The sequence below is a fragment of the Anguilla anguilla genome, chromosome 18 (assembly GCF_013347855.1).
Source record: "Anguilla anguilla isolate fAngAng1 chromosome 18, fAngAng1.pri, whole genome shotgun sequence".
NCBI lineage: Eukaryota > Metazoa > Chordata > Actinopteri > Anguilliformes > Anguillidae > Anguilla > Anguilla anguilla.
This window is the reverse complement of record NC_049218.1, coordinates 7,109,957-7,122,758: the sequence shown is the minus strand read 5'-3', so window position 1 is coordinate 7,122,758 and position 12,802 is coordinate 7,109,957. Positions and strand designations below refer to the sequence as shown.

The following is a 12,802-nucleotide window of genomic DNA, read 5'->3' as shown; positions in this document are numbered from 1 at the left end:
AGTTTGGGGTACAGTATAAGGCTAAAGCAATAAAATATACTCCCAAAGCAGCCCGCACAGCAATTTTAAGCCTCGTAGGTTGTACATATTACCTGATTATTTTTTGAATTACATTTTGTCTTAACTTCCGTTGACGCTAGTTCCTATGACTCATATATGTTTCAAAGTGAGACTGCTGCATCCACAGAAAGACACAGTGCAGCTTCTTGTATCATCAGGACTACATGCGGAGAGAAGCAGTGACATTACCGCATGACATATAAGCAACAACAAATTTTACGGGACTGAAAACAGTATGTACTTGTGTTGTTCCAACTTGTAGGACATGTAGACACTAAATGTATGAAAATGTGACTAATTATCCTCAGCCGTGGTGCCAGCATGCCAATTCACCCCTCCACCTTCAACTGCTCAGCCTTTCTCTGTGGCAACTCCTCACCGGTAAATTCAGGCTCAGATAAATACTGCTCAGCAACATAGCCGAAACACCGGTCACTTTAAGACTCCATTTTATCAGGCCCATATTGAGCCGGTTAGCATGTGGTTCATCGGGTGCTGAGTGTGCAGAAACACTTCTGCGAGTTCGCACTGACGATCCGATAAAATCATCTGCCTTTGGATGGGAATGATGTTCAACTGATGTGGTTCATAGCATCACTTTGAACCGCAGTTACATCCTTATGCAGAGACATCTCCACCAGTAGACTACATTTCAACCAGGAAGAACAGTGGGAAAAGTCATATTTTTCCGTTTCAAATGTATTTTGGCTTCCAAGGAAGTCAGTTTTCTAGGATTTCATATCGGCCAGGGGAGTTCAGTCTCATTCGAGAAGGGCCAGTGTGGATACAGGTGCAGGTTTATGTTTTAGCCCACAAATACTTTACTTTGATTTTTTTTATTTAACCTTTATTTAACCAGGAAAACCCCCATTGAGATTGAAATCTCTTTCGCAAGGGGGACCTGACATAAAACACAAGACAATGGAAGACACCTGATTCAGCTAATTGACTAATTCTGGTCTTCAAACGAAACCTTGACATGTAGAATCCGGTGTCGTGGTGTTAGCCTAAAACAAAAACAAAAAACCTGCACCCACACCGGCCCTTTTGCAATAATATTGGTCATCCCTGGCATAGACAAAGAGGATAAGGCTTTGGAATGACGTGTATAATAGTGGAAGTAGTTTAGCCTTGGCTACTCAATTCAATAGGCCTGAGGATTCATTTCCTGGAGCTGGCTGCACCATCTCTATGACCTCATGCATATGTAAATGTTTGGGACTAAGCATAGCATGCCCGTTCCCATTCTCTCATTTTAAAAAGTCCCCACCGTCCAGGGCCTAAATGAATCACCTTATTTCAATCTGGAATCAACCTGGAAATATTTATGTCTCTGCCTACTCCTCATTTAGAAGCAGTGAGGGTCGCTTTGTCATGTTACTGCTAGTCCGCACGTTTTACACCAGTTGTTCCTGGTTATGGTTATACACTTTGTTGTACGTCGCTCTGGATAAGAGCGTCTGCCAAATGCCTGTAATGTAGGGTAATAGTTATTTATAACATGCTGGAAAGGTGTAGGTGCTCACAGGTAAGAGTCTTTATCTGTAGATGATGAGTGATGGTCAGAGAGGTCCATGTTCACAATACCCTCTTACTGTATTGGTTTCCATTACCAGAACTCATGACCGCTACACCATGATATCATGCTGCATCATGCAAACTGATATATCATTGAGAGGTATGAGTTAATTTCATTTGTGAAACGTAATAGCGAACCATTAAAGGGATATTTCAATTTTTGCGGTCTTTGTTTCAATTTTAATTCAATTTATGTGTGTCTGTTTTTGGTAGGCCCAGAAAATGTTTCTGTGCAATGAGTGACACATTGAATTTCTGATTTACATTAGTTTCTGATGACCTGCTGGCTTTACAATCGCAGGTTTAAAGGCATTGTGGGGATTGTGGTCTAAATCAAGAAACTACGCTTCAACTCCATAGCAGCTTGTACAGCGACATTGTGCCTCCAGAGGTCATAGGTCTCGAGTTCAGTGTATATTTCCTGACTTTTCTTCAAAAAATAAATATATATAAATAAAAAATAAAAAATAAAATTGGTATAATCTTATCTTTGCTTGGAATTACTTTCCAGGGCACATGTGCATGAAAGAAAGTAGTGACACACATTGGAAAAAATAATGTCACTATTCAAGCTGCATCAGAGTTACTTTAAGTGTTTTTTCTTGGTTTAGACCAAAAACCCTTAATGTGTCTACATCAGCCAAAGCCAGCTGGTTGTCACAGACTTTTGCGTCTAACTAACATATACTCCTCATTATACACAAAACACTGTCTAGGACAATCAGGAAATATGCATTAAACTGAAATAATATATAAAACCCCAGAAGATTAAATATCGTTTCAAATTGATTTTATACTAAAGACAAGGGTATATGTACTGCAGTACATTCCATAATCCTAAACAGAGAAGCTATTTGGCGCTATCTTGTGGATAAATGAGAAACTGATCATATACATCCGGCAATTTATACAGTTTCAGGAAATCCTCCCACAAACCGATTAATCCCCGTATTTGGCAACCCGTTTCGTGAAGGGTCTCTGCTCCATCTACATTGAACTTCCGTCTACGTAGGGAAACACTGATACGGTTTAAAGGTTCCATTCTTTTTAAAAAAATTAGGGGAAGACGGGGAGAAAAACGAAATTAATTCTCACTTATCGCAAGGAAATAATGAACTATACACTACGTGTCGTATGACGTAAACTGGCATTTGTTCACGTTGAATATTTACTGATTTTAACAGGTGCTAAATGTTTGCCTTTACTTTAAACCTAGTTTAGGACCCGGGGGACGGTTTGGCAGAAATGACGTCTGCTAGTACGTTTGTAAACGTTGAAGCGGGTGAAGGGAGGGCGCTTGTGATCGATTGAAATAATGTAGTCTGCCGTGTTGTGCTTTTAATGTCTGATAATATCAGTTTGTTTGATAAATATTTATTGATACTATGTTGCAATCTGAATTGCTTCGATTTTTAATACAGACTGAATCCGTGGACACGGATATTTTGGCGATTCCAGTCTTGCAAGCCGATACAAAACCAAAGGAGCCTAATTTAGAAAAGTTAGCAAGTGTTTGCGGAGATGACGGAACCGAAGAAATCGGCTCACCCTTCACTTTCACGCCGCAACAAATTCGGCTGAGCAAGGACCATGAAATGTTTGAAGTACGTTTCTATGGGACAGGAATTGGAAACATTTTGACTCTGCAACTGCACCGTAACTGCACGGATTTAATGCCACGGCGCAACTTAACTTTCCTCTTTCTATATCGAGCGTGGGCAATAATTAAACCTGTTTTTTAATCACCATCATCCTTGTTGTTATGCTATACTACGTTTAAGACTGGTGGTCTTGTCTCTGCAGGATGGCGACATACACAGACATTTATACCTGCAAGATGTTGCGACCACTTCAGCTGAGGTTTCTGAAACGCCAACGTGAGTAGCATAAAGTAAAATGATTACCCGTATCGTTATACACAGTTGGTTGCTTAACACTGCAATGATATGTAACCTTCTGACTTTAAACCACAGAATGTCAGTGGGTTTATGTTTGGTTGGAACTGGATGAGAGACTACCTGGGGAAATCATACTTATCCTGGGTGTGGTACTGGTGCGTGAAGCTGGATGCATCATTTCCTCCGGATTAGCGGGGATACAGTGTTGTCAGGGGATAACACTACACAGCTAAATATTCAGCGTTAAATCAGCTCTTACAGAGTACACATGGTCCGTATTGGACTTGTATGTACTCTGTTAGAGTTGGATTAACACTGGACATTTTACTGTGCACTTAAGTTTTTGAGCATGGCATCCTCTGGGTCAGATTGTAACACTGAAGCTGGGTGGCTCTTGATGACCTAATCTACTCTTATACAGTTTATTGGCTGCACAATCCTTTGTATTCCCAATTTAACTCACTTCAGTAAATCCTGTCAGCACTGAATATGAGAATCGAGTTTCTCAGTAGATCAACCATGTAATACAATAAAATCACAGTAGGGGTTGAATCATTTAGTGCCAGCTGGTGGCTGCCGTAACTGTTTCCAAATCCAAAGCTCATCATGCATGTCAAATTTGTGCCAAACTTCTGAAGTAGAATCGGATGTTTAATTGTCGCTTATTCGTAATCTTTCTCTATCTCGCAGGGTCTCGGCATTCAGATGTCACATTGCGGGCTGCAGCCAGCTGTTTGACACGCTGGAAGGATACGAGCACCACTACAGTTCCCTCCACAGGCACGTGTGCTCCAGCTGCCGGAGGTCTTTCCCTTCCGACCGCCTCCTGGACATCCACATCCTGGAGTGGCACGACTCCTACTTCCAGATCATGGCAGAGAAGCAGAGCATGGTAACAGGATTTTCCCACATCATGTCATGCTATGTAAATAGTTGTTAGTTGCTGTGGATAAGCGCGTTTGCTAATTGTCTGTTGTGTAATGTAATGTCATACAAAATACTGCACATGCCTCATGCAGGCATTTAGCAGACACTCTTATCCTGAGTGACTTGCACGCAGTTTACATTGCATCCATTTTGTACAGTTGTATGTATACTGAAGCAGTGCATGTTAAGCACCTTGCTCAAGGGTACAATGGCTGTGCCCCACCTGGGAATCAAACCTGCAATCTTTAGGTTGCGGGGCCCGTCCCTTACGCATAATGCTTCACAGCCGCCACGTAGGCTCAGGGCCACCACCAGGGAGAGTGTATTGGTGGGTGTATTGGAGAGTGTATTGGTGGAACACACGGTTCAGCTGCAGTGCGTCTGGTGGGGCTGACACAGTAGTGACCTGGGAGGCATAACTGGTGATCAAATTTGGGAGTAAAGGGGGGGGGGGGGGAAATCATTAAATGAAATAGATATTAAATTATTTTAATGGTAATGTTGTTCAACAGATCTGCCGGTTCTGTTGTCATTTTGTCTTGTGCTGCCCCCTTGTGGCTATATCACGTAATTGTGTTTGTATTTTTTTCAGTACCAGTGCTTAGTAGAAGGATGTGATTTGAAGTTCAAGACCAGCAAGGAAAGAAAAAATCATTTGATCAAAATTCATCGTTACCCTCCTGACTTCAGATTTGACAGATCCAAGAAGAGTAAAAGGTAAAAAAAAAAAAAAAGTCAAACACAATCTATTTTCATCTGATTTCCCATACTTTTGAAAATAACATTGGATGGACAACATCTGAGTTTCAAGCCATAACTTGTAAATCATTGTTCACGTTTTAGTCTTGGGCAACGATATAATACAAACAAACAGTTGGAGGCAATACAGTTAAACTACTATGTAAAGAATCAAATAAAAAAATATTTAAATGAACAATCGCGTGAGATTTCTGATATTTGGAAAATTGCCTTGCCAAAAATGTAAGCACCCGTGTTTCCTGGCTCCACAGCCAGACCATTTTGGTTGACCCCATCAATATAACTTCATAACTGCAAGCAACTGTATCAGCAACTACAAATAAAATAAAAAACTGTAATCTTGGAGCTAAACTCCAGTTATAAGGAAGAGAATAGACAGAGGCGTGTCTGTGTCTTCGGTGAGACTGAATGACCGAACTCATAACGGCCGTTTTTCAGCAGGACGCAAGAGAAGACTCCGCCGAAGAGCGCCGCGAGCGACGCGGGCATGGAGGTTTCCGTAGCGACGGATGCCGCGGCGCGCGAGTCAGAACCCGGGGAGTCGATGGAGTTCTGTGCCTCCAGCGAGCACGACGGCCAAAAAAAGGAGGAGCAGCCAAAACCGCGCTATTCTTACAGGTCAGTAATCACAGTTTGCAGCCGGATGTCCATCCTTCCTATAAAAAAAATTCAATATAAAGACTGTTCATTATGTGTGGTGCCAGGTTGAGGAGTGAGTTTTTAAATGTTGAGATTTAAAGTAGTATTTATGGATACATATGTCTGCTTCTCTTTGGCTGTGTAACCATTGCAAAATGCAAAAAATGTGAATATTCTGAAGCCACACCTCAGAATTGTGATGATTATACAGACTGTTGGCAATATGTACTGCAACAGGAGGGGAATTCTAGAGTCCATATGGGACAAAGTAAGAACAAAAATCACGACAAAAAGCCCTACTATAAATTATTTCTGTATTTCCTACTCCCTGGAGGTACTACAGCTGATGCTACAGCAAATGCACGTCTAATGCTCAACTAATGAACGGCTAATGCAGGGCTAATGCTCAACTAATGCACAGCAAATGTGCAGCCAATGCACTACTAATGAACAGCCAATGTGCGGCTAATGCAGGGCTAATGCTCAGCTAATGAATAGCCAATGTGCGGCTAATGCACAGCCAATGCATGGCTAATGCCCTGCTAATGCACAGCTAATGTATGGCTATTGCATGGCTAACACAACGGTAAGTGGGGGAGCCAAACGTGTGTCACTGCTGTGGGTCATAGCTGCCTGCTGCTGTAGCTCAGTGGTTCCTCAAGTGGAGGGGTGTGCAGAGAGACATCAAGTGGGGTATGGAATGAGGCCTGTATGGAGCAAATAGTCCTTTAGCATCCAAAAACAAATGCGAGGGGGGGCTAAGAAAGGAGGGGGTGTGCCTCGCTGAGGCTGAATCGGATCCAAAAGGAGATTATGTTAAATCACCATCTCCATTTTGGGCCTGCCCTCACTGAGTCGATATGATTTGTTTGAAAGTGATTGGTTGCATGCCGGACGTTTAGTGGAACTGGGCCCAGCGGAGACCCTTTGAAGGGGCGGTGCTCACTTTGAAAAGGGCGCACCAACCTAGGTAAACTGTTTAAAAATAAATAAATAAATAAATAAAATTACATTGCTCTGGTACTTGGACCAGCAAGTGACTGGGACCTTAAAAATGATCTGTGGGACTTTTATATGAAAATAGAACTTTTAAATTGACCAACATGTGGCTGGAACTTTTAAAATGACCAACAGGTGACTGGGAATTTTAAATATCCCAAGAGGTGACTGGGACTTTTGTAATGATCCACAGATGACTGGGACATTTAAAATGATCCACAGGTGACTGGGATCTTACAAATGACCAATAGATGAGGCAGCACTGTAGTATAATGACTAAGGAGTTGGTCTTGTAATCTAAAGGTCGCAGGTTCGATTCCCTGGTTGGGCATTGCCGTTGTACCCTTGAGCAAGGTACTTGACCTTGACCTGCATTGCTCCGGTATATATCCAGCGGTATAATTGGATACAGTGTAAATTGCTCTGGATAAGAGTGTCTGCTAAATGCCTGTAAACAAGATGACCATGACTTAAAAAAATAAAATGGCTGACAGGTGACCGGGTCCTTGTGTTTGCCGTTTCCAGGGTGCCGCACACCATTTGCTTCGGTCAGGGCTCGACCCGAGGCTTTAGAGGCAGCAGAAGGAAGAAGTAGACCAAAGCGTTTTCTGCAGATGAGTGTTACCCCCCCCCCCCCCCCCCCCTCCACACACGCTCCCCGTATGTCCACTGGTAGCGGTCCCCAGGGCGTGGTGTGAAGTATTGTGTTTTCAACAATAAAATCATGAAGTGCATTAGGACATGTAATATCCTGTGTTTTTTTTTTTTTTGTTTTTTCCACAAGTCGTATCTTATAAAAATTAACAAGCGTTAACTTGGTATTGTTCCCAATAAGAGACTTAAAGAATCAGCGTAGTTCTAATTTACGTGATAGGCTACTGTTTGTGGTAAGATGTATTGGGACATTTTCTGCAAGTAAGAAGAAACACCGTCAAAGTTTGGCGTTCTAGCCTGGTTTGTGTGTATAACACCCAGAACTGGATTGTGTCAAGCTCGTGTTCTGAACTACAAGCCACAAACCCGTTCAGCCACAAAGCCACAAACGCATTCACTTTTCTGCTGTTCAATTTCTGTATTTAAAGTTAATGTAGTGCTGTTCACGATTCGCCCAGATGGTGGCGCAGATGTGTTGCTGAAAAGTTGGGCAGTAGTTGGTGAGGTTATTCTGCATCTCAGTATGCATAATTATCAGCACCGTTTATTACATACATATGAATATTCACAGCTCAGCACTATTATTATTATTTAGAAATTCTACCAGAAATGGTAGCTTTAACCTCAGTTATTTGAAATTAAAGCTAAAATACCCTTTACTGTGTCATATGTGTTATCTAAATGGTTTCACTTTGATGTACATCTTATTTTTATGTAAGATGTATTTTTATCTTATTTAAGTAAGATGGTCAAATACATCAGTTACGTTTTGTTGTACTTCATTATTTAGTCATTTAATTTAGTGCCTTTTTAATTATTGAACATTGTTACAACGGAGAAACACTCGAAACACCCAGTTTTCTTTTAACACTAAGCCTGAAACGGGCTGTCTATACGCTTTCAAACCTGTACCTTGTAAATCACACTGAAATGTTATACCGATTTTTCAGGCTAATATCTACGCGAAGATGTCCTACAGTGTTTTATGTAAATAGAATATTGAGGGGTGACTCATGTAATATTTTTACATTTAAGCCAGTGTTCCATTTTCATCAGTTGGAAAAACGTTCCCTTAAGTATCAAGGAAAGCCAGGCTGAATTTATTACTGAAAATTAAGCAAAACTCTTGAATTAGCGATGCAGTGGTTATGCTGCTCAACAAATGAGTAATATACAACTCAACTCCCATTCCTTTCTTTTCAGTGTTCCTCCTAATGTCCTCGGTCATTATTATTAAGCACGTTTTATTATACGGACGTCACTGCCGAAGCAGATTTCGTTGTTCTAAGTGTCATTTAAAATATTTTATTGAATATTTTGTACAAGCAGTTCCCCTCTGATTTATATATATATTTGATGTGTGGTTGCATATATATCGCACAATCGCACACACAAAATGTAAACACACATTATTATTTATAAACTTATTTTTCAAGTGTAGCCTAATAGATTTTTATTGTCAGTTTTGCATACAATATATAAAACCAGCATAGCTATGTGCTGTACCTTTCCGGGTGGGACTGCATTTCGGATGGTGCCTTCTTTATTAAGAGCTCAATCTGAACATAAAATACTGGTTCATTTTATATTCATTAAAAAAGACAAAATCACAGGAAACATGGAAACTTATAAAGTTTACTGTTTTTCCAAGTAGCCCATAAAGTTCTCAAAAGTTAAAAAAAATAGACACACATACGCAACAAAGCATATAGTTGACCGAACATCCTGTGAAAATGTTCAAATGGGAAAAAACGTTACGGGATTTAGAAAAATACACCCTTTTATTTTGTTGACAGGAATATACTTTCATTGTGTAAAATAAAGATTATTGAAATATACAAATACACTTGAGGTCTTGACCCGAAAAAAACAAATTCCAGATTATCTTCTGTAGGCTAGTACAACGTTATAAGAATTGTAAATTTGAATTTATAATTATTTTACAATCTTTGTTTCGAGCTGATGGATATTTGGTTTCTAAACGAAAACTTTAAAATCATTTTAAAATAGTGTCCTTCGTATTTTAGAACGTTCTGACACATGCCCTTGACACTAACCTGAAAACAACAAAGCTGCAGTGTATACAGTTAAAATGCTTTTTAAATCGCCGGCATGTTATACTTAGTGAGTCTACTACATAAGTGTATGTAGTCTTGGAAGACAATATTAGTCCTATCATTGTTAAAATAGTCTGTTATAGCTGGGCTTGATGTCTGTTGCAAAATAAGTATGCCTGTTGTAAATTTATTTTATTTCTGTATATTGGGCCTACTCAATTTATTTAGTTATTTTATTCTATTTTTAAAATATGTTTTAAAATATATCTTTTCAGTTAGCACCGTCCCTGAACAACCAGCAACTGTAAGGGATTCCTTAGAAGGGGACACAGCGCGGCATAAGGCCCGAATAGGCTAAATGTAGACATGCGTAAAGAATATGGGCTGCATTTGAACACTATCAACGATAAAGCCTCGTGTAATCAACAAAACAGCATTGCGAGATTTTTAAAAAACTTTAATTGACAGTCAGTGTTTTCGAATTTCACACAATAAGTATACTCTGTGGTTCCATTTTGCATTTTTGCATTAATATTTTGCATTTTTAGCAACGTATTTTGTTTTTGTTGCTCGTATAACCTAGTATTTCATATATTTTCACGGCAGCCTGATTATTTGTGTAAGTACAAGGACCAGCCGCACTTAATTTAGTTAAATCCTGATGCCAAACCCCACAGCGAAAAAGTTGCTGTCCCCCATTCCTGTGGGCTATGGCTTCGCAATGAACACACTGAAATATTAAGTGTTAAGTCAACTCTTACAGAGCATATATGGTCCCTGCTGGACTCATTAACACTGGACATTTTACTGTGAACTGGTGTTTTCAGAGCTGGTTAATGTGAAATCGGGGATACAGGCTTGTCGCAGCACAGGTAGTAGCAGCCTACACATTTTAATGGGCCGGTTTGAAGGTCTATATATATTTTAATTACTATCATATATACATGTTCTGCGTAGCTGTGCGTATAAACGCGGTTTTACAAAGGGTTGCGAAAACTTGCACACAATTTACCTATTTAAGACAAATAGTACATTCCATATGTCACTGGTCCACTGAAAAGTCCGGGAACTGGCAAGGTCGGTCTTGGAAAAGAATTAGAGGGTCCGTAGAGAGAAGGCGAGCCAATGTGAGCTCCCAGCGGGAATGGAAACGCAAAAGCGGGTAGCAGAGGCTTAGTTGCGAGTTTGAATTTTTCCAGCTCGGCCTCTTGCAGTCTCTTGGCTTTAGCCCTTCTGTTCTGGAACCAAATTTTGACCTGCGTCTCCGTGAGACTGAGCGAGTTTGAGAATTCCGCTCTCTCCGCAATTGAGAGGTACTGTTTCTGGCGAAACTTTCTCTCCAACGCCAGCAACTGCGAAGTGGTGAACGGCGTTCGCGGCTTCCTGTTGTTTTTGTGCTTCCTTAAGGTGCACGCGGATGGACTGGGAGGTCCTGTCAACAAGAAAAAATGCATGAATACAGCGATCAGTGTATTTTTGGGGTTCGGGTTGTCCAACTTGTTAACAATGAAAGTCAGCAAGGCCAGTGTCGACATTGCATCGGCCTAATCCAAAATAGGCTTCTGTATTGCAGTAAAATAGCATATTGTCTACATCCCTGCATATTAGCCTACCCCTTTTTCTGGAAACACGGTGAAAATAAATTGTCACACAAGCAAGTGTCTTTAACGGAATTAAGAAACCAGAAACAATGAAGGAGTGGTGATAGGCTACCCATCGTCCGAATTCAGCACCGTTTTAATTTTGTCTACTCTTTGACTACTCTTGACAATATGTCATTTTTAAACGAGTAAACATACACAACGGCATTGTTAACATTTATAATTTACTACTATAATTATGAATTAACGTTTCATTGTGATCACTTGTAAAATGGCAGTATGGAAGGGAGCTAACTACTGAACTATTGCTTACTGCAGCACTTTTTTAAAAATATTTGCGATTGCGTGTATTTGAGAGAGGGAAAACATAATATAATGAACTTACTTGGAGGGGTGGAGTACGCCGAAGTTTGAAACCAAGTGCTGTGCTCGTTATCATTTTCATCTTCGCCCTCCTTTTTCTTGCAGTCTGGGATATTTTGAAAGTTCTTTACAGAGTTTTTCTCCACGTTAAATGTCTTTGGAGAGTGTAGTAGTGTCCGTTCTGGCGTAGACGGTGGAACTAGTTCCGATTCATGGAAAAAACTTTGGGTCCGACATGGAGTTCTGTCAGAAATGAGCGATTCAACACTAAAAGGGAGACTGAACGTCTTGCTTCTGTATCCTTTGGGAGTTGTCGTTACATTTGACTGCCCGTCTTCCTTATCAGAATCCTCTCTTTCCTGTAGTTTTATCTCTTGGGAGAGAGACCGCTGGTCAGGATTCATGACAGAGTATGGGGCCATACACCTTTAGGCTAATAAGTAGCTTGACAGTCCTGAACCGCGTCCTGGCGTGCTACCGTTCCGTGAAGCGCAGCGCGCGCTGTCAAAATACTAGCAGTGTTGTGACGGCGCTTTGCTTTTGTGCATATAAAGTTCCACAAGTTCCCTCTTAACTCGCCGCCTTCCAATCAGCTTGACAACTTGGCCTCGTGACGTTGCGTGCTCTCTGTTGTGATTGGTCAGTCTTTTGTAAAGCCCATCAGGAATAATTTGGGAAGACAGTATAGTTAATCATAGGCGTCTTGTCCGGGAGGTTTATTGATACTGTTATTCACTGGCTCCTCTTACGAGCACACGCCACTGTTGAAATTTTAGACTTACAATCAGCAAGAAAGGCAGTCGAGAAATAGATTCTTTATTATTTAAACGAATATGCCCAGAATAATCATTTAGCCTACGGATTAAAAAAAATTAAAAACCTAAGATCTTACCGTTATTTTTATTCTACCGAATGCTGCATGAAACTGACAGACATTTCAAAACCGCTTACACGTATTCAGTTAACCAGAATAGTTTACTTGTTCAAATGTCAATTATTTATTCACTTTTAGGCTATGTAGGGCTCCCGATAGGCTGTGATGGAGAAAAAGAAAATGTCTAATTCGAGGACCAGAGTATTTAGTCAACTGGAAATTGCTGGAGTTGTGTTAGAGGCGTTTAAAATGTATATATTAAAACGAATTTCCAAAAATAGTTTTGTAACCTAAACTGGGTTCTCTGATATATCCGAATGATGCATGATTATTAGTCACACGGCATTACAGCAATTTAAAGCTTGTCTCGGCCTTTTAAGGCCTACAAAAGCT

At 40.4% G+C, this 12,802-nt stretch overlaps 2 protein-coding genes across 3 annotated transcripts; one reads left to right on the top strand and one right to left on the bottom strand.

Annotated features, from left to right (window-relative positions):
* Positions 1-2,877: 2,877 nt before the first annotated feature.
* On the top strand, positions 2,878-7,600 carry znf511 (zinc finger protein 511). 2 transcript variants are annotated; one of them, XM_035399484.1, is made up of 6 exons: positions 2,878-3,242; positions 3,442-3,515; positions 4,227-4,428; positions 5,056-5,180; positions 5,664-5,840; positions 7,386-7,600. In XM_035399484.1, exons 1-6 carry the CDS (start codon positions 3,024-3,026, stop codon positions 7,453-7,455), a joined length of 867 nt encoding a protein of 288 aa, XP_035255375.1. In that variant the 5' UTR covers positions 2,878-3,023; the 3' UTR covers positions 7,456-7,600. The 2 variants fall into 2 exon arrangements, with proteins under 2 accessions (XP_035255375.1, XP_035255374.1); XM_035399483.1 differs by having other exon boundaries at positions 2,880-3,242; positions 5,661-5,840.
* Positions 7,601-9,131: 1,531 nt separating this feature from the next.
* Positions 9,132-12,069, bottom strand: msx3 (muscle segment homeobox 3). Its single transcript, XM_035399486.1, has 2 exons — positions 11,558-12,069; positions 9,132-11,003 (listed from the first exon to the last, which is right to left on the bottom strand). The coding sequence occupies exons 1-2, from the start codon at positions 11,955-11,957 to the stop codon at positions 10,588-10,590; spliced, it is 816 nt and encodes a 271-aa protein (XP_035255377.1). The 5' UTR covers positions 11,958-12,069; the 3' UTR covers positions 9,132-10,587.
* Between the last annotated feature and the right edge of the window lie 733 nt (positions 12,070-12,802).

Coding starts and splice junctions, on each gene's coding strand:
- znf511 (XM_035399483.1), top strand. CDS start 3,024: ATGTTGCAATCTGAATTGCTTCGATTTTTAATACAGACTGAATCCGTG. Junction 4,429..5,055: donor TGGCAGAGAAGCAGAGCATG/GTAACAGGATTT, acceptor TATTTTTTTCAG/TACCAGTGCTTAGTAGAAGG. Junction 5,181..5,660: donor AGATCCAAGAAGAGTAAAAG/GTAAAAAAAAAA, acceptor GCCGTTTTTCAG/CAGGACGCAAGAGAAGACTC.
- msx3 (XM_035399486.1), bottom strand. CDS start 11,957: ATGGCCCCATACTCTGTCATGAATCCTGACCAGCGGTCTCTCTCCCAA. Junction 11,004..11,557: donor GGCGTACTCCACCCCTCCAA/GTAAGTTCATTA, acceptor TCTTGTTGACAG/GACCTCCCAGTCCATCCGCG.